At 37.9% G+C, this 26,101-nt stretch overlaps 1 protein-coding gene across 1 annotated transcript; it reads left to right on the forward strand.

The window, feature by feature from the left end:
* The first annotated feature begins 663 nt into the window (after window positions 1-663).
* Window positions 664-26,024, forward strand: LOC121906945 (complement C3-like). Its single transcript, XM_042426197.1, has 42 exons — window positions 664-1,045; window positions 1,884-2,079; window positions 2,280-2,442; window positions 3,017-3,111; window positions 3,500-3,588; window positions 4,425-4,507; window positions 4,597-4,684; window positions 4,854-4,956; window positions 5,269-5,389; window positions 5,688-5,803; window positions 6,210-6,356; window positions 7,052-7,151; window positions 7,274-7,362; window positions 7,488-7,679; window positions 7,827-7,979; window positions 8,274-8,403; window positions 8,964-9,026; window positions 9,125-9,242; window positions 9,361-9,449; window positions 9,614-9,753; window positions 10,614-10,826; window positions 11,083-11,134; window positions 11,258-11,347; window positions 11,523-11,729; window positions 11,946-12,021; window positions 12,165-12,324; window positions 12,489-12,584; window positions 14,373-14,523; window positions 15,439-15,524; window positions 15,941-16,018; window positions 16,162-16,317; window positions 16,439-16,501; window positions 16,633-16,714; window positions 16,850-16,898; window positions 22,476-22,566; window positions 22,689-22,778; window positions 22,876-22,978; window positions 23,173-23,262; window positions 24,202-24,291; window positions 24,382-24,465; window positions 25,367-25,511; window positions 25,758-26,024. Exons 1-42 carry the CDS (start codon window positions 969-971, stop codon window positions 25,897-25,899), a joined length of 4,746 nt encoding a protein of 1,581 aa, XP_042282131.1. The 5' UTR covers window positions 664-968; the 3' UTR covers window positions 25,900-26,024.
* The last annotated feature ends 77 nt before the right edge of the window (window positions 26,025-26,101 follow it).

Genomic DNA, 26,101 nt, shown 5'->3' on the forward strand with positions numbered 1-26,101 from the left:
CTTTAAAAAGATGTTAATTAAAAAAAATGTCTCAAATCCAATTTCCTGACAAAATATGTTTTGTTACAATCAATAGAGATGAAAGAGTTGTAATATATAAAATTCATGGATAAAATACCTGAGAGATATGTCTGTTTTTGGCAAATCCAGAAAATTAAATACCTGAAGAGTACGAGTCAGCATGACGGAAAAACCCAGAATTTACATAAAGCAATCCTGCTCATAAATTTACCACATTGCCCTCATTGGCTTTATACAACCAACCAAATTAAAGGGGTAGATGTCTTTGTATAAACAGGCAAAATCTCTGATGGTTGACATATTTGTATATACAACATGCAAATCATTAAGTCCACTGAGAGATAGTATTACCTGAATTATTGAAAAATATATAATCATATAATTCAAGAAAGAAATAAACATTAAAATGATAGATCATAATTATTGAATCAGATTGTCATTGGAGAAAATTCCTTGGTGTTGCAACTCAAAAAACCCTGCCAAATAGACTTTTACCTCAACAGTTGTCTGTGTGTTTGTGCATGTTCAATATTTTTATGTGAAAATATATTTATTCAGCAGGCTGAGAATAACCATAGGGAACTCAAATTTTACAAGCAAGAAAAAAACAAGGGAATCATATTAGAAAATGTACATCAGAAATGTGAAATTGCTGTTTTTATTTAATTCTGCAAAGAACTGTTTAATCAACAGCGTTTAGAAGTTAGTCAAGTATGTAAACCCTCATTGATTTTTTCTGTTTACCCTTCAATGTTTATCAGAACTGAGCAGTTTCTCAACTGTTGCTGGGAAATCATGTGTGTGTTGTGTTTACACATGTGTACAGAAACCTTTGAGAGGGGGACGGATGAGACGGTAGTGAGGACAGGTAGAGGTGTGAGAGGATAGAAGGAGAGTGCTGCAGAGCTAGAGTCTTCATTGACGGCAGATCAGGATCGGGTAGGAGGATGTGTAGAGCTGCACTGTGGCTGCTGGCCTCTCTGGCCTTTGCCTCCCTGGCTTCTCTGGCTGATGGAGCTCCATTGTAAGTAGACCTAGCTTGCCTTCATGCACTCTTCCTGAGATTTAATTAACACAGACAAAACAAAAATACAAAATATGCAGTTTGTTTGCTCAGCTTCCTGATATTCAAATTGTTGTGGTGAAACTGTAAGGAGCACAACAACAAGATCAGTGGTTCTCTACACTTATAATTTATTTAAAAAGTGTATGGATATGAAGGACATATTGCGCGTGTATCAGTTTAACATAGTGCTAATTTCACTTGTGTCTTACAAAATGGTCAGTGGACCAGTTTACAGTTTCATAAGTCAAGGTAATGTGGTCTTTCAAATGATGCCAGCAAGTTGGCCCACATTTGCTCTGAGTTTGCACAGTGATGCAGTACACCACACACAGCAAACAGTTTTACTGATCCAGTGCTGGATTTTAGTTAAGATAATAAATAGATTACTCATTGTGTTTGAAGTCCATGCTAGATCAGATGATCCTCAGGCTGCAAAGCAGTGGTTCCAAATTAAACCTGAGGGGTCATAAGACAATTAAAGAAATAAGAAAGGAAAAATATGGAAACAATGTGAAATTCTGGACATTTCTAACTCTTTAAGTCTGTAAAAGTCCTTTAAATGAAACAAATATTGTAAGAAAATGTCCACACTAAGGCATTAACATGTGTCACAGGGTTACAGCAGTAAATCTTGTGTTTAAATAGTGACAAACCTCATTGTCATTAGCATGTATGTGGGGGTTATAGTGCCTTACAATAAAAAAGACCATGTTTGTCAGTAAGTCAGTGCATCCTGAGCAACAGTATGATTCAGTGCAGTGATACTGTCTCTCTCTCTGTCCCCACTGCTCTGCAGACAAGTGATGGCTGCCCCCAACTTGTTGCGGGTAGGAACAGCAGAAAACATCTTTGTGGAGTGTCAAGATTGCACCGGAGGTGACATCAGGGTCGAAATCAAAGTGTTGAGCCATCCAACCAAAACCAAAATGCTGGCAATCACATCTGTGACCCTTAATGGAGCAAACAGTTTCCAGAGCTTCGGACAAATTACGGTAAAATAAATACTGTATGTACTTTATACTGTATGTTACTCTTACACAATACTTGACTTTTTGTATTTTGCCTGCATTCATCACTTAATTTGTAGAAATCATTTTCTCTATCAAGACCACAAACAATAGATTTAGCATTTATAAATGCTCATGGCATATCAATTCTGCTCCTCACGTAATGTTTATGTCTCTGGTTTCAGATCCCTGCTGGGGAATTCAGTAAGGATCCTAACATGAAGCAGTATGTGTACCTGCAAGCTCAGTTCCCTAACCATCTGCTGGAGAAAGTCGTCTTAGTCTCCTTCCAGTCTGGCTACATCTTCATCCAGACCGACAAGACCCTCTACACCCCCGACAGCGAAGGTAAGTTCGCATCATTGCTGAGAAACACAACGTCTACCCTTGTGAAAATATCTGTAGGTATGCTAAGGTATCTCCCTAGAAAATATATCACCCAATCTATGTCAGATGGTAGAATGTATTAAGCTGTTGCAAAATTGAACAATAAACATTATGAACTACTTCTTTAGTGTTCATAAAGAATATTTTGAAAGCATTTTTTACTGGTGTTGATAATGTACAATATCAATTTCAAAATTGAAGGATAGACTTCTTAAGATGAACTATAATTTTTAAGGTCTTTAAAGCAAGAGATAAATACATTTTAACAATGAGAAAAGAAAAAAAGAAACTTGAAAAATATTTAATAAATAGAGAATACAAACACCTGCTAGAAAGGAAATGCTCCCCCTAATATTCCCCTCCTAAAAATCCCAATCATCTCTGAGAGCATCACAGTTTGACTAGCACATCGTTCATTTTTCAAGAGTGACTGCATGCAAAAACTACAGTAAAATGAACTCTTCTTTTCGCATAAGTGGAATAATAAAGTGAAAACTTAAAATAGATACACCATGACTTCTTCTCTGTCTCTCAGTACATTACAGGATGTTTGCAGTGACGCCCAGTATGAAGCCAGTAGAGAGAGATGAAGCAACCCAAGTTGATACTTCTATTGCCATTGAGACTGTGGTAATGATTCAACTTTATATTGTAATGAGCTGTCACTGTTCAACTGTAGGTGAGATCATTTCTCACTTTTTCACTTTCCACTTTTTCTCCCTGCATGCTTCTTAAATACCTGAATGACCTTTGTATTCCTTTGTTTCATCTCTTCCGACACACGTCCCACTCATAAAAATAAATGTCTCCCTCTAGTGGTTGTGTTGCAGCCTCTCCCTGAGAGGTAGACAAAAAAAAAATTAAGAAATGTTTAAGACAGTGTCCAAGGACTGATCAGATTTATGGACAGTAAACAAAGGACTTGTTGAAAATATAGAATGATTTCAATAAATGTATAAACTGACAAGGCTCATTTTTAATCTTGTTTTAATCATTGTTCAATGTTGCATATTTTTAGAGCCCTGAAGGCATCATTAGATCATTTGATCCAGTTTCTCTGGAATCAGGCATCCACTCTGGAAAGTTCAGACTGGGTGAAATTGTCAGGTGTGTATTTTATTTTACTTTAATTGCATTACGGTACATTCTGTTGTGGTTGGCAGGTGTTAGTGGGGAATTTAACATTTTTAACATGTAACAATTTGGACTGGAAACCGGGTGAAACAGCTAGTCTGGTTTGCATTAAGTCTGAAAGTAAAAAGTTAGCAATTGACAGGCAACCAGCGCAGACTCCAGGAGGTTATTGCGTGGAGGCAAGAAATGCTCTGGCCCAATGGTCAACCCCCCAGGCAAATTATTGTTTTCAGACTTAGGTTATTGTACAAACAAAACACATGAGATATAACATGTTAATTAGTGAGATAGTGAACATGTGAATTTTGTTATCTATGGACTGTGCCAGGCTAGTTGTTTCCCCTTGTTTCCAGTCTTTTAAGCTAAGCTAACTGGCTGCTGGCTATAGCTTTATATTTAGTGTACAGATATGAGAGTGGTAAAGTATCAATTTTCTCATGTAACTCTCCACCAGAAGGCAAATTTGTTTGTTTCCCAAAATGATTCCTTTTAATTGTATGGTAATTTATCATATCCAGCCTATTTCAATCTGAATATTTATTGTAAATGAATCATAGTACAGTTAATCCTATTAAATAATCAGTCTAAACAGGGGTAAAACAAAGGTATCTTTCTAACAATTGTGTAGTTTGTCGGCCAACCTGAATGTAGGACACTAAAAGTGTGTTGCAGCAGCTCATTTGTTCATATCTAAACTTGTATAAGACATAAATAACTTGAATCTGAGGTTTGGACTATTACTACTAATATTTTAATCTTTTGCTTGATTATTGAAGTATTTGTCCGTGTGTGTGTGTGTGTGTGTTAAGTCCCGGACTGTGGAAGGTGGTTACCAGGTTCCACAGCCACCCACAGCAGAGCTTCTCTACACAGTTTGAGGTCAAAGAATACAGTGAGTCCCTCTTTACTTGAACTGTCATTTAAAAACCTATACAACTTACACTTGATTAGACATCCAATAAAATGTTTTCAATTTTTCAGTGCTGCCCAGATTTGAGGTTAAACTGATGCCTCTTACCGCTTTCTTCTATGCGGACAGCAAAGACTTCACCGTCGACATTAAAGCTACGTAAGTGCAGGTTCTTGTTTTGTGGATTTGGAGAATGAGTTTGATTGGTAGATTGGATTAGAGGAGAAAGTAAAAGGTGTTTTGACTAATCTCTTTGTAATAGTTCCTATTCTAACTCTCTCCTGTTTTATTTGATTGATTAAAATGTGTCTTTCTCTTGTGGTTTTAGGTATCTGTTTGGTAAAGAGGTGGACGGGACAGCCTACGTAGTGTTTGGGGTTGTGCAGGAGGGTCAAAAGAACAGCTTTCCCAGCTCTCTTCAGAGAGTGCCGGTGAGTGCATACTAACACTTTTGCTGCATCTCTATCTGTCATACTCTGTGTGTCTAATCTCTCATATGCACAAGCACATCTGGCCAAACCCAAATCTGGCCTTTACCAGTGCTACAAAATCTGCAAGACTGCATAACATGAAAAATATCTGGGATTTTACTGTTGTCCATATGTCAGTTATAATTGTTATATTCAGAGAGAGGTATTCAGAATTAAGCCAGATTAACATAAGAATTTACACACCCAACTAAATTCCTATCAATTGTACACTGACTGTATTTCAAGATGCATTTCTGTATTATGTCACATTAGGTCGAGAATGGTCTTGGACAGGTTAAATTGAGGAGAGAGCACATCACACAGACCTTCCCAAACATCAATGAGCTGGTGGGGAAGTCCATATATGTAGCTGTCAGCGTGCTGACAGATAGCGGTAAGAAAGAGAGACTGTGTTTCTGCCTGTTCAGTACGTTTGATCATGTGAGAATCATATGACTTAGCAGCACAACAGGTATAACAGTTCAAATTAACCATCAGTAACGTCTAAAAATTTCCAACACAAGAAAGACAAAGAAAGAAAAGAAAAATGCCATATCGAGATAAATAAATACATTTAATGGATTTACATTGTTTCTGTATCGATTAATCATGAATGAAGCAAAAATGTGTAAAAATACTTGAGTAATCAGTTTTTTTTGTGCACATGCATATATTTCTGCATAATCTCACAGGTAGTGAAATGGTGGAGGCAGAATTGAGAGGCATCCAGATTGTCACATCACCTTACACCATCCACTTCAAGAAAACACCCAAATATTTCAAACCAGGAATGTCCTTTGATGTGACGGTAAATAATTCTATGAATAAACCCTTTCCAGAAAATATTTCACTGCTGAAATACAGTCACTGTTTGAGCCCAACTTTCATACCATCAATTATTGTTTTCTTTCTTATTTTTTGTTTCAAAAGCCACACACTGTTTAATGCTCCCTAAATGTCCATAAAACTGTAACTGATTAGTGCAATGCTTCAATTTGTCTGGATCATTATGATGCAAAACAGATCTTTACACAGTAGAAATTCACAAATAAACGCACAGGGTCACTATATATTAAGTCATAATATTTAGTGCCCAGCTTATGCAGTTTGCAGCCAAAGTAATCTAATAGCATTACATTGCCATTAATAATATGTCTTTTTAGAGATATTTAGATCTTTTCTGATTGTTCAGCTGTTTGTGTCTTGGATGGCAGATTGAAGTTCTGAATCCTGATGAGACTCCAGCACAACGTGTTGTTGTGGTAGTCGATCCAGGCCAGGTGCACGGCATCACTGCATCCGATGGCATGGTCAAGCTTTTCGTCAATACAGATGTACAGGCCCCAAGACTGACGATCACTGTAAGTCTCCAAAATGTTTTGAGAGTCTTTACAGCCAGGTTTGGCAAACAGAAGCTTAAATCTACAACTTTTAAGCTAAAAGGAGAATGAGTATTAGGTTCACATTCATCAGGTGGGCAGAAATGTAACTCCAAATAAAGGCTAATGTGGTTCTGTGTCTGCTGGATATGAAAGTTGATCAATATTATCATCATTATCATCATTATAAATTTATAAGCCAGTAATACCGCATGTGGAGGCTGTGTATGTTGATGTTTTTCTGCCCCCTGGTGGCAAAACTCAATGGGGAGAAGACTGACAAAAAGCCAGGCACAGGTTTATCTGTGAAGTTAGTGCTGTTGATAATACTAGTTGAGTTGTAGCGTCAGTTGATGCTGGATGTCAGTTTAAAGTGCCTTAACTCAGGAGAGAAAAAGGAACACTTTTTTATTTAAAACAATTAAGTGGCAAGATTTAAAACAGCCCTCAAATAGGACAAAGCCGTAATATTTGCAAGCTCAAAAACTTTGAATTTGGCAGCGATAACCGGCCTTTATTATACTGTGTCACTCCATTATCTGTAGGTCCTTTTCTGTTCTGTCAACTGATGTTCATCTATGGGTACAAATCTTTTTGCTATTTCTTTAATTGTTTTCATGTGCATATATTTATTTAACTGTGCGTGTACACTTACTTATGTGCGTGTCCAAACGCAGGCAAAGACCAGCGATCCTCGCATTTTACCTGAAAGGCAAGCATCAGCCACCATGGTAGCTCTCCCATATACTACCAAAAACAATAACTACATCCACATAGGTAAGAAGCATCCTGAAACAACATAAGGTTTTATAAGAAGATGTGGATGGCAGCGGCAGTGCTGCCTAAGTGCCAAGATCTCTGCCGTGTCTAGTAATAATCACAAAATGTAATTTTTGTAGGGGTGGATACAGCTGAGATGGAATTAGGGGACAACTTGAAAATCAACCTCATCCTCAACAGGCAGCCAACTCAAGACATCACATACCTGGTGAGAAATGTTTCATACCTGTGTGTGTGTGTGTTTGTGCACACGCTTGAAAGTTTTTGTCCTGCAATCTGCCAATATGTACACACATGTTGGCTGAGTGCTGATGTTCAAATCTGTGCTCTCAGATCCTAAGCAGAGGTCAGCTGGTGAAACATGGCCGTCACCAGTTAAAAGGACAAATACTGATTTCCTTGCCATTGCCCATCACCAAAGAGATGCTGCCATCATTCCGCATCATAGCCTACTACCATACAGTTGACAATGAAGTGGTATCAGACTCTGTTTGGGTGGATGTCAAGGACTCCTGCATGGGCTCGGTGAGGCACACAACATTGAAGTAATTGAACTAATGAAAAATCCACCCACACTCAAGCTGATTTAAGTTCTAGGATATATTTTAATGTAACTGCTTTAACAAGTACAAATCTGCATGTTTCCTTCATTGTCCTTTCCTTCACATCTAGCTGAAGCTGGAATCATCAAGACCTGCTCCAACCTATGAGCCTCGCAGGATGTTTGGTCTAAAGGTCACAGGAGACCCAGGAGCCGTAGTGGGACTGGTGGCAGTTGACAAAGGCGTCTATGCCCTAAACAAGCACCGCCTCACCCAGAAAAAGGCAATTTCTTTATTCTATCTGTATTTTCCAAACTATTTGAAAGGGGATTCATTGCAAAATCTCGGTTTAAGACATAAATAACATACACACGTTCCCTTTTCAGTATTTCTAAAGTACAGATAAATACTCTCTCTAAAGATAGATACAGAGTATACAGGTGTGTTAGTCTGTGCTTTCAAATAATATCCAGTAGGATATTTTCATGCAGCAGATTTTTGGCATGCAATTTGTCATGTGAGTTTACTGATATGTCTGTTTAATTTAACCCTTGTATGTTTGTATTTTACTGCTCAGGTGTGGGACCAAATAGAGAAGTACGACACAGGCTGCACACCAGGTGGAGGGAAGGACAGCATGAGTGTGTTCTACGATGCTGGGCTGTTATTCGAGTCCAGCACCGGTTCTGGGACCCCCTATAGACAAGGTGATACTACTTAATATGTAGTCTCATTGTTTTCCCTCCTCCTACTTATCTCATTCATCCATTCCCAACCAAACCCAGCTTGGGTGTGGTCAGAAATGCGCACCTTTAGCCACACCCAGCAGTGATATCACTGGGTCATTGAGTATACCTGTGCATCACTGCAGGAAGAGAAGAAGTTAAACCACCAGAGGTCAGCAAAGACACGATTTTCAGGGAGTTTTAAGTTGCTCTTTACATGGTTTGTTCACCCAAATTACATGATATTTCCCTTTTGTGGTATTTGATTGATTTCACTTTATTGTTGAAATCAAGAAGTTAAACCACTGGAGGTCAGCCAAGATAAGGTATCTTGCCATGCAGATGGTTTCAGGGACTCTGAAGTAAGAATAGGCAACAGATATCATAAGCTCCAAAACTACCTGCCAAATACCACTAGGGTAAGTGAGAAAATATGTTTTATGTAATTTGGGTGAACCGCAGTTTTTGGGACATTTCCATGTTGACTTCAACAGTCAGCCACTGATCATCATTTAAAGATTTAGTCTGTGTTGCATTTCCAGAATTGAAATGTCCGACCCCCAGCAGGAGGAGACGTGCCACTACAGCCGTCGCATCCAGCTTAAGTAAGAACCGCAGCTGAAACGACCCAATAACCACCAAGCTAGAAAACAATCACTGTCTCCCAGTTAAAAATAGTAACCTTTTTAAATGTATTCATCAGGTGAGGAAGATGACAGTTACATGGACAGCAATGAGATTATTACTCGCACCAAATTCCCTGAAAGTTGGCTGTGGTTAGATATCACACTGCCTGCTTGCCCTCCACAAGAACCTAATTGGTGAGTCAACTGACATCTATAAACACATACAAATATACTGATAACTAATTTCGTGACACCACTTGAATTTAAAATGACCTTTTACCTGTCAACCTGATAACACTTTTCTATGTTTCAGTGACAAAATAGTCTATCATAGTAATATCCCTTTGCGAGACTCAATCACAACCTGGGAATTGACTGGCATTAGTCTGTCAAGAACCAATGGTGAGGATTCAGTGACTAAAATCTGTCTTGTGCTTTAATTGTGCCTCTTTAACCTTAAAGCCAAAAGCCCTCTATTGTACTGTCTCTCCATCCCTCACACTTGTTTTTCTTCTTCTGTCATCCCTTGTTTTGTTGTGTTTCTTTTAATCCGTCCCATCTTTAAGGAATCTGTGTTGGCGATCCGTTAGAGGTAATTGTCCGGAAGGATTTCTTCATTGATCTCAGGCTGCCTTACTCTGCTGTCCGTGGAGAGCAGGTAGAAGTTCAGGCAATTCTCCACAACTACAGCCCAGACTATCTCACAGTAAGTCTATGTTTCTCTGCTCTGGTGTTTAAGGACATTCAGGAAGCTGATGAAATCATATTATTTTTCTGGAGAGTTTGCAAACAGAAGGGCAAAAACAAAAGTAAATATTGGACTGACATTCAACATGTGGCAAAAAAGAGAGATAATAAATGAAAGTAAAGCAAGAAGCAATCCTTTCTCCAGTCTGTGATAACTGTGATGTCTCACTGCAATATCTGCTGTGTGCCTTTCCATTCTTAAGATCAAATTGATCTTTTAGGAAACAGTTTAAAGCATGACATTTTCTTCAAATGGGGTCTTCATCGTTAACTGACTTAAACTAATACTGATCATTATTATTATCAATAATCATGCAAATCCCTATTTAAAGGTGCAGTGTGTAGAATTCAGTGGTAAGTAGCAGAACAGGCTTAGCAGAAATGGAATATATCTACATAGGGAGCAGGTCCTCCTCTGCAGAGACTGACATTTTTTTTCTGCAGTATCCCAGAATAGACAAACCAAACACTGGCTCTAGAGAGGGCCTTTTGCGTTTTTCGTGAGTTTCGTGTCCACCATAGGTGTTCCTACACACTTGGAGCGGGAGGGGTATTCAACTAGTTGTGATCTACAACCTCACCACTAGATGACACTAAATCCTACACACTGGTCCTTTAAGAAAAAAATAATGTTGTTGTTATTCTATAGATAAGGAAACACAGTGGCTGAAACTGTTGAAAGTGATAAGAAATTATGTGTAGATGCTCAGAAGAATCAACATACAGTATTTCAGAATCTTCTACTCAGGGAGGGGATCCTCATCTTCAATCAACTGCACATACCTCAGTTTCTTTCTCCATCTTTGTCTTGTTTTCAAGGTGCGTGTGGATCTGATTGAGGCAGAGCATGTGTGCAGTTCAGCCTCTAAGCGTGGAAAGTATCGTCAGGAGGTTAAAGTTGGGCCCGAAACGACACGATCTGTACCCTTTATCATTATTCCCATGAAGGAGGGACAATACCCAATTGAGGTTAAAGCAGCTGTTAAAGACTCGTATCTCAGTGATGGAATCCGGAAGATGCTGCGGGTGGTGGTAAGAGGCTTTCAACCAGTTGCAATCAGTTTGTACAGTTGCCCTATTTAGCCACTCGATTGACTTTGATGCATGTCTAGAAGACAACTGTTTTCTGTATATCAGTCTTTTTAAATGCAACTGAAAATAAGAAAAACAGACTGAGAAAGATAGAGCAATATTTGAACAAGAAAGCCACATTGTATTTTCCTACACACCAGCCTATAAAGATTACTCAACAATATTTTCTCTGATGTTTGTCCTGTTGTTTCTCCAGCCTGAAGGCGTACTGGTTAAATCTAAAGAAAGCATAACTCTGGACCCTAAAGGTTTGTGTGATGAGTTTACTCATAAAATGGCTGCAGTATAGGAGCAACAAAATAATTTAGTAATATCATGTTTTCTTCACTTGGTAATTAATCCTCCAACTTGACCATGGTGTGTCCCTTTAGATGGTAAACAAGAAGTAATTATCAACAGTAGAATTCCTAAGAAGGATTTGGTTCCAGACACACCTACTAGAACACAGATCTCTGTGACAGGTGAGATATAATGTTGTATGGGCAAACAAAAAACTGCACTGGTGTAAACTGTTACTGTTGTTGCTTCTCATGGGCAATGACTTCACTGGTTGTGTGGGACCTTTACATGTTTGTTTGGTTGTTTCTCCCAGTCAGTCTATAATGTTATGGTTTCTGTGTGTCTGTGTGCATGCAGGGAGAGAGCAAGTAAGTCAACTGGTGGAGAACGCCATTAGTGGGACGTCAATGGGTAGTCTGATTATCCAGCCCTCAGGCAATGGAGAGGCGAACATGATCTACATGACCCTGCCTGTCATTGCAACCACATATTTGGACAAAACCAACCAGTGGGAGACTGTGGGCTTTCAGAAACGTGGCGAAGCTCTGAAACACATCCAAGCCGGTAGGCACACATAGATACAACAATTAGCACAAAAACCTCTATCTGTTGGATTTCTACATTACTGACTGGCAGAAATGATATCAATAAATTGCAGAAAAAAAACATGACCTTATACACTTTAAACGAGGATCACAAGACTTCTCAAATTGTCATCCATCGGATAAGATTAATTGAATGGCAGTCAGTGAAAAGGTTGTGGGTTTTGTTTGTGTGCAGGCTACCAGAACGAGCTTCATTACCGTAAGTCGGATGGTTCTTTTGCTGTTTGGGCTCATCACCAAAGTAGCACGTGGTGAGGCATCAAAACATTCATAAACACATATGTAAATGTTTGCTCATCCTACTTAACTGAGATTCCAACTTTGTGAGGATGGGTGTATTTCATGTGAAAATAAATTTAACTAAACTTTTACACCCTCTCCTCTCCTCTCTAAGGCTGACAGCATATGTTACCAAGGTTTTTACCATGGCCAACGGTCTGGTGGCAATGGAAAAAGATAAGATCTGTGATGCTGTCAAGTTTCTAATTCTCAACACACAACAACCTGATGGCCGGTTTAGAGAAGTTGGAAAAGTGTACTATGGAGAGATGATTGTGCGTGCAATGATTTCAGTTACATCAGTCTTTAATTGATGCTAAAAATAGCTAACTGAGACAAAAACAATCACATCACTATGATCTTACAGTATATGCACAAAGAGATGTTCATGCTGTTGATATTGATGATGGTTCTGGCAACTGTGTGTCTGTGTGTGTAGGGTGATGTGCGTGGCACAGATTCAGATGCCTCCATGACGGCCTTCTGCCTCATTGCTATGCAGGAGTCACGCACACTGTGTGCTGCCACAGTGAATGTGAGTACCTCACGTGCAAACATCTTTTTCCCTCACCAGTTTTATTTTTTCATTCATTGACTACAAATTAATGATGAGCGAAAGCAAGCTTTCTGCAGTCACCGAACCACCATTAAGCAATTGACCGCTAGCTAAACCCTGCTCCCCTAGTTACTGTTGCTAAGCCTGTCAAGCTTTCCATTCTTGCATGGCACATATGTGGTTTACAATACTCAGTGTAGCACAAATTTTAATCGTGTTTCCAGAAAATTGGCTAAAGAAGATGAGAATGCATGCCTTAATGCATGTTTCCATCAACTACTGTTGACTTCAAATGTTAGGAATCGGGCACATCAAGATACAAAGTTACTGGTGCTAATTCTCCAGTTTGATGCTATGAAACCATTGCAGAAGATGAGGGTGCAACAAGCTGACATAACTGAAAGAACGCTAGTCAAACCTCAAACAATGGAAAACCATGTGGAAATGTGATGGAAATATGGCATTTATATTTGTCACATGCATTAATCTGGGGAACAGTATAGTCTCCTCATCTGTCTACATGGTATTTGTTGTCTCTTCAATGAAGCAGAAGCTTAAATGACATTTAAGTCACATGCTTCAGGTTGCTATTGTACTTTGTTGCATCTTGATTTTATCAATATACCATCTTTTCCACCTCAGCCAAATGTAAAAACTCTTTCAAAATTTCAGGGTTTTTTATGCACAAATTGAAAATGTACAACAGGTGGATAATGCACTTAATGGTAACAGTGACAGATTGAACATTTGCAGAAAGTTTATGAGACAGAAGTAGATAAAAGCAGGCAAAAGCATTTCTAGCCAGTGACCATCAGTTTTGCAAGCTAGCAAATTTATCAGCTGTGGCAAAGTAGATAATTAATCTAACGTTTGCTGTAGAGCTAGTTAGTCCTAGTTTTATAAAGTTGCTTTCAAACGAACAACATTGATAGTCTGTGTTTTGAATCGGCAGGGCAGAATGCAGCCACAATGGCTCCCAGCTGCCTCCGATCCTTCCAACCTGTAGGCTACACCACAGGCTGCTAATATCAACCAAGTGTATAAGTGTACCATTCAGGAAACTCTGATGCCAGTAAAATCAACTCCTGTATTGTTTCCCAATGCTCTTCCCTAACTATGGTTTCTGTGGTTGCTATGGTTACACGGCAAGCCATGGCAGCAAGTTGGAAAAGCTGAACCATAATGAACTCTGTAGAAGAATAGGTACTCTAATAGAATAGGTACCCAGCAGTTAAAAAGTAACTACAGTTTAAGTTCTTTATAACTACCTTAATTGTTGCCCCCTTATTCCATAGCGTCACATCTTGTTCCCCTGTACCTACGTATATGTATCTGTATGCACTGTACTGGTACACCATTAGTACAAAAGATAATTAAGCTGTACGTTGTGGGCTGTAATCTAAAGCGTCACCAAAGTGTAGATAGTACTGTAGACAGACATGCAAACAATTGCAGCTTACAATAGAGCAGATAAACACACACTCCTCATTCTTTTTCTCTTGTGTTTATGCATAACATCATTACCCCACACCCAAACAGTAACCAACTCAGTAACTCAGTAACTAGGCTCAGTATGGCTCATAAGACAAAGAAGATGGTAAGAGAGGGAACAATCCAGTCTTGTCCCAGGTTCAAATACTGCTCTAACATACAGAGTGGATATTGAAAATGAATTAGTTGCTTTAAAGCCTGTTGTGTTCATTTTTCCTGTCTGCCTGTTCTCCCATTCTCTTCTTCCTCCTTCCCTCATCTTCTTCTACTGTCCAGAGTCTGCTAGACAGTATAGACAAAGCTGTTGCCTACCTGGAGAAGCTTCTGCCTAGCCTCACCAACCCATATGCTGTTGCCATGACATCATATGCCCTGGCCAATGAAGGCAAACTGAACCGGCAGATCCTCTACAGCTTTGTTTCTCCAGGTGTTGTCACACAACAATTATTGTAGTATCTCACTTACATAGATTGTCCACCAGAACAAACGTTATTTAAGTTAAAGTACAGAAGTATTATCAGCTAAATACACTTCAAGTAAAAGTAAAAGTATTCATAATGCAGACTGGCTTCTTTTAGAGTGTTATATTTTATTGGTAGCCTATATTATACTGTTTGTTTTTATCGCTAACAAATACATGTAAGAACATTTTAATGTTGTAGTTTATCTCATCATAGATTAATACTCTGCATCATATTATATAAGTGTCATCATAAAATCATATGTTTCTTTATTATAATAATATTAGTAATAAAGTTTATTTACATAGCACCTTTCACACAAAGTACATAACAAATTTTAAACAGAAAAGAGCAGACAATTTAAACGACAGTTAGAATATTAAAATATAATATTTTATGTAAAATCTTAATCTAAAAGCAACCAGTAACTATTAGAGGCAAAGAATTGTAGTGAAGTAAAAATAATAATAATAATTCAATAATAAAAACAACAACATTAAGTAGAAATACAAAGTAGCATAAAATGGAAATATTCAAGTAAAGTACAAGTACCTCAAATGTGTATTTATGGACAGTACTTGAGTAAATGCACTTAGTTACAATCTGCCACTGCTCAGTATGAATATAAGAATTTTGAAGTTTTAATTGATCTTTATCAGAAATGTTTGGTTATGTTAGGTGTTAATATTAAAAGACAAATATCTGATAATTTAACTTTCAAATATCAATGTCAGTACTGGCCTCATCAGTCAGGCTTTTTATTTAATTTTTCACAGATTAGGTTAGATATTTTAAGATTAGGGATTGGAGATTTAATAGTTGATTAAGCTTTTCACAGGTAAAGCACAGCAATAAAAAATATTTGTCTGTGTCTCCTTCAGAGTTATCCCACTGGCCTGTACCTAAGGGACAGGTGTACACCCTTGAAACCACAGCTTATGCTCTTCTGGCTTTGGTCAAGGTCGAGGTGAGTACGTCCCAATTATGTGTGTTTCACCAGCACGTCATGTTACAGAAAACACACAAGAGAGTCATCATTCTTATTAGCTCACTTAAAGGGCAGATGGTTGGTGAAGAGAGGCGTTTCCCTGACTGGAAACCAAAGTCAGTGAAATTTGTCTCTCAGTAATGTCAAATGTAAAAATAAAGGAGACATTATGCTTTATTGTGATTGATTGATTCTATCGGACAAGTTTCATGTCTCAACAAGATGACTGTGTCATAATAATAATAGGAAAAACTGATTCGGTAATCTAACAATCTATGGTTCACTTTAGAAACTGACAGGAAATAATTTAACCATAACAGAATTAAGATTTAAAAAATCAAATACACAGTCAATCGCACAGATTTCAACCCTTTTCTTGCCTTCTGTTAATAAAGGCCTTTGAGGATGCCAGACCTGTTGTGAGATGGTTCAACAAACAGCAGAGAGTGGGCGGAGGCTATGGATCAACTCAGGTAGCACAGACCTCTCTGTCAACCTTGATACTGTATATTCATATACCACTATTTGTGCATCAACTGCACTTTTTTTTCAGGTCAAATGGGCTCAAGTTTCTTTCCCCCAACCCCCCCCCACCCCACACTCTTTTTCCCTCCAGGCTACCATGATAGTATATCAGGCTGTAGCTGAGTACTGGGCAAATGCAGAAGAACCAGAGTACGATCTGAATGTGGACATCCTATTGCCAGGCAGGTCGTTCCCTGACAAGTTCAACTTCAACAAGGACAACTACCATATCACCAGAACATCTACAGTGAGACACACACACATCATGTACAAACACACATATCATACCATCATGCATTCTGCTTTCTGTGTGTATTTCCCCGCTGACCCGTGTGTGTGTGTTTGTGTGCATAATTAAATCCCAACAGTTCGATAATATAAACCAGGATGTGAAAGTGACTGCCGAGGGCACCGGAGAAGCAACGCTGACAGTAAGTAAAAGATAATATTTTTGTTCTGATCATCTGTTGTGTATTGATGTGTCCCTTTGGAATTCCAGATTATTTAATTTCATTTATCACAATGAATGCAATATTAAAATGCACCTTTGTCTATGTGACAGATGGTGTCACTGTATTACGTTCTACCTAAAGAAAAGGAGAGTGACTGTCAACAGTTTAACCTGTCTGTGCAGCTCCTCCCAGGTAATTTGATGCCCTCTGTCTCATCCACTGTATATATTAGTCTTTATTTGTTGCTTTTTATCTTCTTTAAGTATGTTTCTTTAATGAGAAAAACTATTTAAAATACTAATGCTCATCTACTGTTTGCTCCTCCAGATAGAATGGAAGATGATGAGAAGATATACAAGCTGAAAATAGACGTTTTGTGAGTACAATCAAGACGTAACACTGACTTGTGTTTCAGTAACATGGCTTTATACAGATAATTTTCTAGCCAGCTATGGTCCTTCAATATTTCACTTCTTCCCTGCTCTGTTTCTATTTCTCTCCTCTCAGTTTTACCATAATTTTAATTGCCTGCAATCAAGGGCCATTTCTAGCATTTTGGATCATATTTCATCGCTGCATCATATCGATGGCAGAAGAGCATCATTGATCAACCTCCACTTAGAGGATTACAAAGGTCAGTTCTGCAGGCCGAGGGTTTACTCTTACCAACTTTGGAATCCAGGCAAGATTACTTTAACACAACTAAAGAACAAGCAGTTGTCAAGGCCTGCTGTGAAACTGGTTCATTGTACCTGAAGAAGGTAAAAAAAAAAGTTTTTCTTTTGTTAAAAATGTTTTTTTTTATGTTTTTCACTGTATCATCTTATTTTCTTACAAAAGAAAAGTTTTAATGTAAGTAATGTCCTTTACCTATCTTCAACCCCTCCCTACGAACTTAGACACTGGTCCAATATCATTTAACTACCCTGTGGTCATTAGGCGTCGCAGGGGTTACACAACCAAGCGTCCTCAGTGGTTTTGCCATAATCTGTATCAGTTATGAGATTGGCCAGCAGCTGTCCTATGATGACATCATTGATGACTTTGCTGCTAAAACATCTAGTTTTGAAGATGATGATGATGTTAACAATGCTAAGCTAAGTCCCTTAAATTAAAATAAGTTTTTTTATGTGTAAACAGCAGCATTTGGTCCCATTTATATGCATATGGAATATTGATGGCTGAAGAGCAAAACCTCCTATCTGAAAAATGCACTTTTTTGAGAAAACTTGTTTAACCCTCCTGTTGTCTTCGGGTCAAATTTGACCCGTTTTCAAATGTTTTTATATCAGAAATATGAATTTCTTTCATCTAATCGCCTGAAAATTACATGGATGGATCCATAACACACACTTTGCAAGTAAAAGTAATGATCACCACTTTCATTGAATTTTGGGTGTTTTTGGGGACTTTTGTCCTCCCGGGTCAATTTTGACTCCGGAGGACAAAAGTTACATGATTGACGGGAAGACAACAGGAGGGTTAAAAAAAACTTGTTGTTTTCTTGCAGAATGCTATTTGTTAAGGATATGTGGTATTGTTTACTGTATTGTTTACTGTATGTTTGTATAGTTATTACAGTATTGTTAACATATAATATAATAATATAGTAGTAATATAGTACAAAAACAGTGTATTATGTGTTGGGTATCCTTAACAAATAACATTCTGCGAAAAAAAACAACACGTTTGTTTTTAGTTTTCTCAAAAAAGTGCATTATTCAGATAGGAGGTTTTTCTCTTCAGCCATCAATATTCCATATGCATATAAATGGGACCAAATGCTGCTGTTTACACATAAAAAAAACTTATTTTAATTTAAGGGACTTAGCTTAGCATTGTTAACATCATCATCATCTTCTAAACTAGATGTTTTAGCAGCAAAGTCATCAATGATGTCATCATAGGACAGCTGCTGGCCAATCTCATAATTGACACAGATTATGGCAAAACCACTGAGGACGCTTGGTTATGTAACCCCTGCGACGCCTATGTCCACAGGGTAGTTAAATGATATTGGACCAGTGTCTAAGTTCGTAGGGAGGGGTTGAAGATAGGTAAAGGACATTACTTACATTAAAACTTTTCTTTTGTAAGAAAATAAGATGATACAGTGAAAAACATAAAAAAAACATTTTTAACAAAAGAAAAACTTTTTTTTTTTTACCTTCTTCAGGTACAATGAACCAGTTTCACAGCAGGCCTTGACAACTGCTTGTTCTTTAGTTATATTAAAGTAATCTTGCCTGGATTCCAAAGTTGGTAAGAGTAAACCCTCGGCCTGTGTTACGCCCCTGAAACGGGGAGAAATAATCACAAGAGTGATACGGTAATGTTTCTTCAGTGAGAGCGTTTACCCGAATGAATAATTGAACATATACACAATCTACAAATAAACATAGGCTACCCTGCTTAACAGGCTGGTTACAGTAGCATACATACCCTATTCAAGTTACACAAATATACAGTATTTCTTTGAGACATAATTCCTATTCTCTCTACTGTTACTGGTAAATAATATACTGCTGTAACTCAGTAACCTCTCATAACCTTATAAAAGTTACTAAATAGACAATATAGAAAAACTGTGTAAAATACATCTGCATATGTAGACAACTGGATTCACAAAATGGCGGAAGCAATTGGCGTAGTTATGGGTTGAACTCTGCTAACAAGCGGGAGCTAGCTCGCCAGACACTTTACCATACTCGGCAAACTTTACTTTAACTCACTTGAAATGTTACACATACATTCACTTGACACTCAAACATATTAGAAAATTTATTACAACCACCTTAATAGTGTCAAATGCCGACAACATACCTGAAACGGGGAGAAATAATCACAAGAGTGATACGGTAATGCTTCTTCAGTGAGAGCGTTTACTCGAATGAAGAAAACACCGCGAGTTCCCCTGGATACGTGGGTGGAGACAAAAGCAATCGATCTCACGCTAGTAGATTAAGACTACTTTGCGGATCACTGATAATACCATTATAGCTGAACCTCTGACAATAAAGGATGAAATGAACAATGAATTAATTAAAGACCTTTTAAAATTTTAACCTCTTTTGACATAATGAATTCCTGCTTTTTTCCTGCTTCATTTTAAGTGTACTGTCCTTTTTAAGCTTGTATGGCCCTTTTAGTGCATCATTCTTTTAACTTATCACACCTGCAGAACTGACCTCTGTAACCCTCTAAGTGGAGGTTAACCTTAAATGGGACACAGACCCTTTTATCTACACAATCCCAAGGTTACAAATCTCAAGAGGAACATTCCTTTGCAACACTGCAAAATGAACTCCTGTTATATTCCAAACCTTAATAACTGTGAAATTAGCCGTTTAATCAGTATATGGGCCCTGTCAAATTGTTTACCTTAAAAATTCATAAAGTAACTTTGATAAGTGCACTATGTTATATTGGTGAGATGTTGAAAAAGTTGGTCATCTTACATTTTATCATATTGTCATCTTTTTGATAAGTTTAGAAATATAGGTTTGAATAATCTCACTTGTTGGTGTTTATATAGTCTATGCAATATTACTTGAAAATGACCTAACTTTAATCATATATTGATTAGCACATTAGCTAGGAAGTCACCTTGAATGCTTTGTTACAGAAGTAATGAAATAACTATGTTGAATGTATATTTGTTTCTCACCTCACAGAATTGCTGCTTTAACTCTTTTATTCATTATATTACAGCAGGATCGTTATTAATCAGAAAATATTATGAAATACTTGAACGTTATGAAAAGAATGTGTTTACAACTTTAATGTGAAATACTTGGTCATAGTGACTTGAAGTGTGATTTTTGCGTGTAAAAACACAGAATTAGACTTTTTCCAAAAGTTCACTTATTTCCGAAGATGCAGGCCCTGAGAACAAAGAAATTGAATATTCATCAGTAATTCAGCTTAGTTCAGTTTAAAAAACATTCAAAACTACTCCACTCTCATTGAAACTTATAAAATAGCCTCACAGAGATTTTTCTTTGAGCTGGCCTCCTCCTCATGAGTAAGAAACTACCCCTTTAAGACTTCTCTTTCCTTTTTCTAAGTAAGGGCATATTTTAAACCTTTTTAAAACATGTTCAGTTATCGATCTTTTTAAGATTAAACCTTGCATTTTCATATTTTTCATAGTCTTTTATTTGAAGTTTTCTTTCAAGCCAGAGTAAACACAAAGCGTAATCAGGAAAGTTTATTCTGCATTTAACCAAAAGATCACAAGAGACTCAAGCCTGAATCCCCACTGACACATTTTACAAGAAGCCAGCAAAAGCCCAAATGGACCTCTGCACATCTGTGACCCAAAGCCAAATGATCATTCTGGGCTGAGACATCTCATCACAGCCTCACTTGCTCAGCAACTCACTGCTCAAAGTACTAATACTCCTACAGACCCATATTTCAGCAGATAAATATACTATTAAAACCAATAACAGACATAACTTAAAGCAATTCAACTTTAATAACCAATTTTAATAAACCATGTACAGTAGACAATGTCCCTTATGGTGTAACAAAGTTCAGTTCTTTGTTATGTTCAAGTTTCATCAGTCCTTAGTTGTAGTCAGTCTATTCAGTGTTTAGGTCAGTTTATAGTTCTGGGTGCACCCGCTAATAAAAGCAAAGGGATCGCAGTCCCACCACACCACCACATAAGGGGATGAAGGAAAGGTGTCTTCCTCCGGGTTGATGAAGTACAAATAGTGGCTTGCCATCTTCTTCATCAAGGAGCAAATTCAGAATCCAAGGTCCAAGGCACGGTATCTTGAGGGAGTCTCAATAACCTAGCCTGTATGACAACAGGGCAATTACTCTCGGTCATGTCTCCATTATCTGTGGCTATGATAAATCAACACATCATTAAACTCTCAATATCCCACTACAACATAATAACAATCAGTTCAATAGTTTTAACTGTACAATATCTTCTTTTATGAACCGTGTTTCTCCTCTTTTTAACATCGATCATGAATTATGATCACACATTTTAACCATTTTAACATTTTAGAAATAACATTTCACATGAATTTATTCTTTTGTTAACCATGGACTGACACACCTTATGTTTTTATGATAGAAGTAACATTTAGCTAAGTGCTTCCACTTCTATGTTGTATCCTTATGCACAAATAAAATTGTTTATCACACTAGCAGTATGAAACTAGAATTGTTATTCTGTTATGCACATTAACACCATTATGACACAGTGGAAAAGTACTTGGTGAGCAACATTTTACATCTCAGGTTTTTCACACCACAGAAATTTCCCTTTAACTTAAGGTCGACACTAATATCTCACAGCAGTAAAATGTAATAGATGTTTCTCACACAACTCTGCATTGCACATACACACTCTCCCTGCAGAACCACATGTTGACTGTCTCATGCCAGCTACAGGAGTTAGCTACACTAGCTTAGCAGAAAAAATTAACTCACCAAGACGTTACAAAAGAATAGTTAACCTACGGCACGCAGGTCCCTGGATTGTTCACTCTGTCACTTCACTTGTCTGCTGTCCTCAAGACACACATTACACATTTATTAACTTTTTACACTTTTTAATATCCAAAGAATTTCACTGCACACTCTTCTCTACGTCTGCTCTCATCAACATTTTAGCGCATAGTGTGGGTAGAGAGTTAACATATTATTTCCACCAACAGGAACTTTCAATACGCCACCTAACCAATGATTAACTAAAGTAAACAAAATCCATCTGACAGGTAAATGAGTTAACCTAAAATATAGGATAAAAGTGCTAAATAAAATATAGCCATGTAGCCATTTAAGGGAGCCCACTGTCTGTGAAAAAAAAAACAGCTCATAGGGGCCTTGTAAGGATATTTAATAATGCTTCACTTTTCTCACTTTCATTCTCTCCATGTGTTTTATTCTGGTTTTTTTTAAAAATACTCTGTCCATTTTCTGTGTGCAGGTTTAAGGACAAGGAGCGCGATGCAACCATGTCAATCTTGGATATTGGCTTGCTAACGGGCTTCACCGCTAACACAAACGACCTTGACTTAGTAAGAGTCTTTACAGATATGCACAGAGTTCAAAAGTCAGTATTTAGGGTTAGGAAAACAAGATGTGTTTTATGGTCTAGGAAGTTGTCTAATCATGTTTGTGTGTATGTTTGTGTGTGTAGTTGTCCAGAGGACCTGCCCGCATCATTGCAAAATATGAGATGAACACAGTCCTGTCAGAAAGAGGCTCACTCATCATCTACCTGGACAAGGCAAGGCATCAGTATTACCTCCTTCTACCCCTTTTCTCTCTGCCTTGTTCTTTCTCTATTTATATCTGTCTCACCTTTGTCTTACATCTCTCCACAGGTTTCTCACCAACATCCAGAGGAGATCACTTTTAGGCTCCATCAGACGCTGAAAGTGGGCATCTTACAACCAGCTGCTGTGTCTGTCTATAAATACTATGAACGTGAGTCTCAAAGACACTTATACTGTATGCTGCCTCTATGAGCTTCATTTTTCTTTGCTGCTGATAAAAATTCAGAGTAATTAACAGGATGGATAAGCAGAAATAATTAGATTTTCAAAGTATTTTATGATTATTTTGTGATGTACAGCAATGGGCAGAAAACATTTTTTAAATATCTTTCTTTCTCATTGCAGAGACACGTTGTGTGAAATTCTACCATCCGGAGAGAAGAGCTGGACAGGTTTTGAGGCTCTGCACAAATAATGTATGCATATGTGCTGAAGGTAAGCAGGATGAAGTCTCACGGATGAAAAAATCTGTCTACAGCAAGCATACCTAAGCAAACCATACACCAAAAATTCTTCTAAAAGAAACAACACGAACAATGTGCTTCAAAGAGGTAAAGCATATTTTGATCAGTGGTTTAGGGGGGTGATCATTCTGCTTTGTCTGTAAACTGCAGCGATTTAGAATTAATATTTGCTAATAAGCACTAAAACACAAAGTATAGCTGAGACTGCTGGGGATCACCAAACTGATTACAATTCATTCTGAGGGCAACATTAATGTCTGTACCAAATTTCATGGCAATCCATTCAATAGTTGGAATATTTCAGTCTGAACCAAAGAAGTGGACCAACTGACAGACATTGCTAATATGGCTAAAAAGAATGGTCAAACCTTGCTGACGTGTTTTCACAAGCTGAGTAGTGCACCTCAGATGTGTAAATATGCATAAAATCAGTAAAGTGCCCCTTTAAGATCTGGCAAAGGAGATGGTCCCGGAATTTGGTTTACTGTAAATCACCTGAAGGTAACATACAATACTGTACAAAAGTTTTAGGCTCCATGGGGACCATCTGTTGCAGGACTCCTTGTTCTTTTCACTGAAGATAGCTCTTTGTGACTCTGGCTGTATGTTTGGAGTCATTGTCATGCTGCAGGTTGAATTTGGGACCGTTCATTTGCCTCCCAGATGGTAATATGTGATGGATAAGAATTTAAACATATTAAGTGCCTGAAACCTTTGCACATTACTGTAGTTATCAGCAAGCACCTGCTGGATCCTATAGGATCAGAGCAGTGCTCAGAGCTTACAAAATTAAGTTGTGACTTTGATTACAGCTGTACTCACCCATCAACTTATCCACAGATATGCACATGTGCTTATTTAATCAGGTCATAAGTTGTGTATTTGTTTTGTGCCCATTGTCTGTGTCCAGAGAACTGCAGTATGCAGAAGAAGGGTAAAATCAACAACAATCAGCGCACAGCTAAGCTATGTGAGAGGACACCGACCGCTATTGATTTTGGTAAGAGAATGTAAATGGACTGCATTTGTGTTAGTGGGAGATCGAGGAAGTAAGTATGTGAGCTAACATCTGCAACTTGTCTGTCCTCAGTTTACAAAGTGAGAGTGGAAAACTTTGAAGACGTTGGGTCCACCGACATTTATACAATGCAGATACTGCAAGTCATCAAGGAAGGTGGGTATTTATCTGCTTTGAACCTTCAAAACGAAACTAAAGTGCCTTAAAATTGAAGGTGACAATTTTTTGCCACTACTACTACTACTATTTGAAATTTGGGGAGAGTTTGACATTTTGGGAAATATTTGGGAAATTGCTTTCTTACCAAGAGTGAGATTAGATGATTGATACCACTCTCAGGAAGCTACAGCCAGCAGCTGGATAGTTTAGCTTGCATTGGCAGGTAACTAGTGGAGACTGCAGGAAGTTACTGGTCCTGGTCAAGAAATACTCTGGTACACCCCCATGGTTCATACCCAGCATTGTATGACATTGTATTTATCTGCCACAATGGCGCCCACTAAAGAGTACACGCCTGCAAGATGATACATCAGCGTAGTGGTTGTTTGCCAGAAACTGTCATAAATTGACTTTTATTCAGTATTTAGCCACATTTTTACAATAAACTTTGTAGATCTCGGCCATTATGAACTATATCTTTCAACCGGATGAAGTATTTTAGTCATTGGATGTCTGGGTTTTAAGGTATCAGAGACAAAAGCTGAGCAAATGTTAGCTGCAGCTCGGCTGACGTCCTGTGCCCGCCGAACAGCGTCGTAGAAATAAAGATTTATTTACTGAAACTGCTTTATTCCATGTTTTTGCCTGTTTTAATCCCCATGTACATTTGTTTTGGAGAGGAAGAGACCTCTGTGGATAATTCAGCTCCTGGTAGAAACATGCTGAACGATGAACACTGGAGTAATCCGAACTGTTTTTAACAAAAGCTGGTTGTTTAACAATGAAAACAGCAACTCCCACAATCCCATGACGTCATCAAACTCTGTCTTTTATTATTGTTTTGATTGAGTTGTTTGTTAAAAGATCTTCTTTCTCTTCTTCTACATTGTAATTACAGGACTTTATGATGTGATTCCTGAGGGTTCCCAGCGCACATTCCTCAGTTATCCACACTGCAGAGAGGCTTTAAATCTGGGAATTGGCAAAACCTTCCTTATCATGGGCATATCCGAAGATATTCACAGAGATGAGGAGAGGCAATCGTAAGTTTGTTCTTTGTGTGTGTGCACCCTCCTCATAGCATCATCTCAGTTTCAACATTTTTACTACACAAAATCAGGTTTGCCTGTCATGTGCAGCTTAGTTTGTTGCTATATTACCTGTTATGGAAGGGAGGGAGTCATGCTTTTTCATCTGTTCATATTTCAATCCAAAAAGTTAAATCTAGATTACTACAGGTAGCTGACCACATGAACATACAATATGTTTTTTAACTTTGCTCTCCTCAGGTATCAGTATGTGCTTAGTAAGAGAACCTGGATCGAGTACTGGCCTACAGACACAGAGTGTCAGACTGCAGAATACAGAACAACCTGTTTGGGCATTGAGGAGTTGGTCGAGACGTACCAAGACTTTGGATGTCCGTCGTAGTGAAATTCAAGGAAATAAAATGTTTTTTTGAAATTAGCTGTTTTGTCTAAAACTTAAACTGCTACAAGATATAAGTGATGTAAAAGTTAAAATGTTACACTGTTGATTAAAATGTAATGGTCTTATTCCCATCGTCTGTTTTATATAGATGTAGAAAATTACAGTAGTGATTACTTTCAGGTTACTGTATAATAACCTTTGG

The sequence above is a fragment of the Thunnus maccoyii genome, chromosome 2, assembly GCF_910596095.1.
Source record: "Thunnus maccoyii chromosome 2, fThuMac1.1, whole genome shotgun sequence".
NCBI lineage: Eukaryota > Metazoa > Chordata > Actinopteri > Scombriformes > Scombridae > Thunnus > Thunnus maccoyii.

What these genes read in the sequence shown, in the direction of transcription:
- LOC121906945 (XM_042426197.1), top strand. Translation starts at nt 969, where the DNA reads ATGTGTAGAGCTGCACTGTGGCTGCTGGCCTCTCTGGCCTTTGCCTCC. An exon ending in CTACACCCCCGACAGCGAAG is followed by an intron (nt 2,443 to 3,016) that starts GTAAGTTCGCAT and finishes TCTGTCTCTCAG; the next exon opens with TACATTACAGGATGTTTGCA. An exon ending in AACACAGATCTCTGTGACAG is followed by an intron (nt 11,348 to 11,522) that starts GTGAGATATAAT and finishes GTGTGCATGCAG; the next exon opens with GGAGAGAGCAAGTAAGTCAA.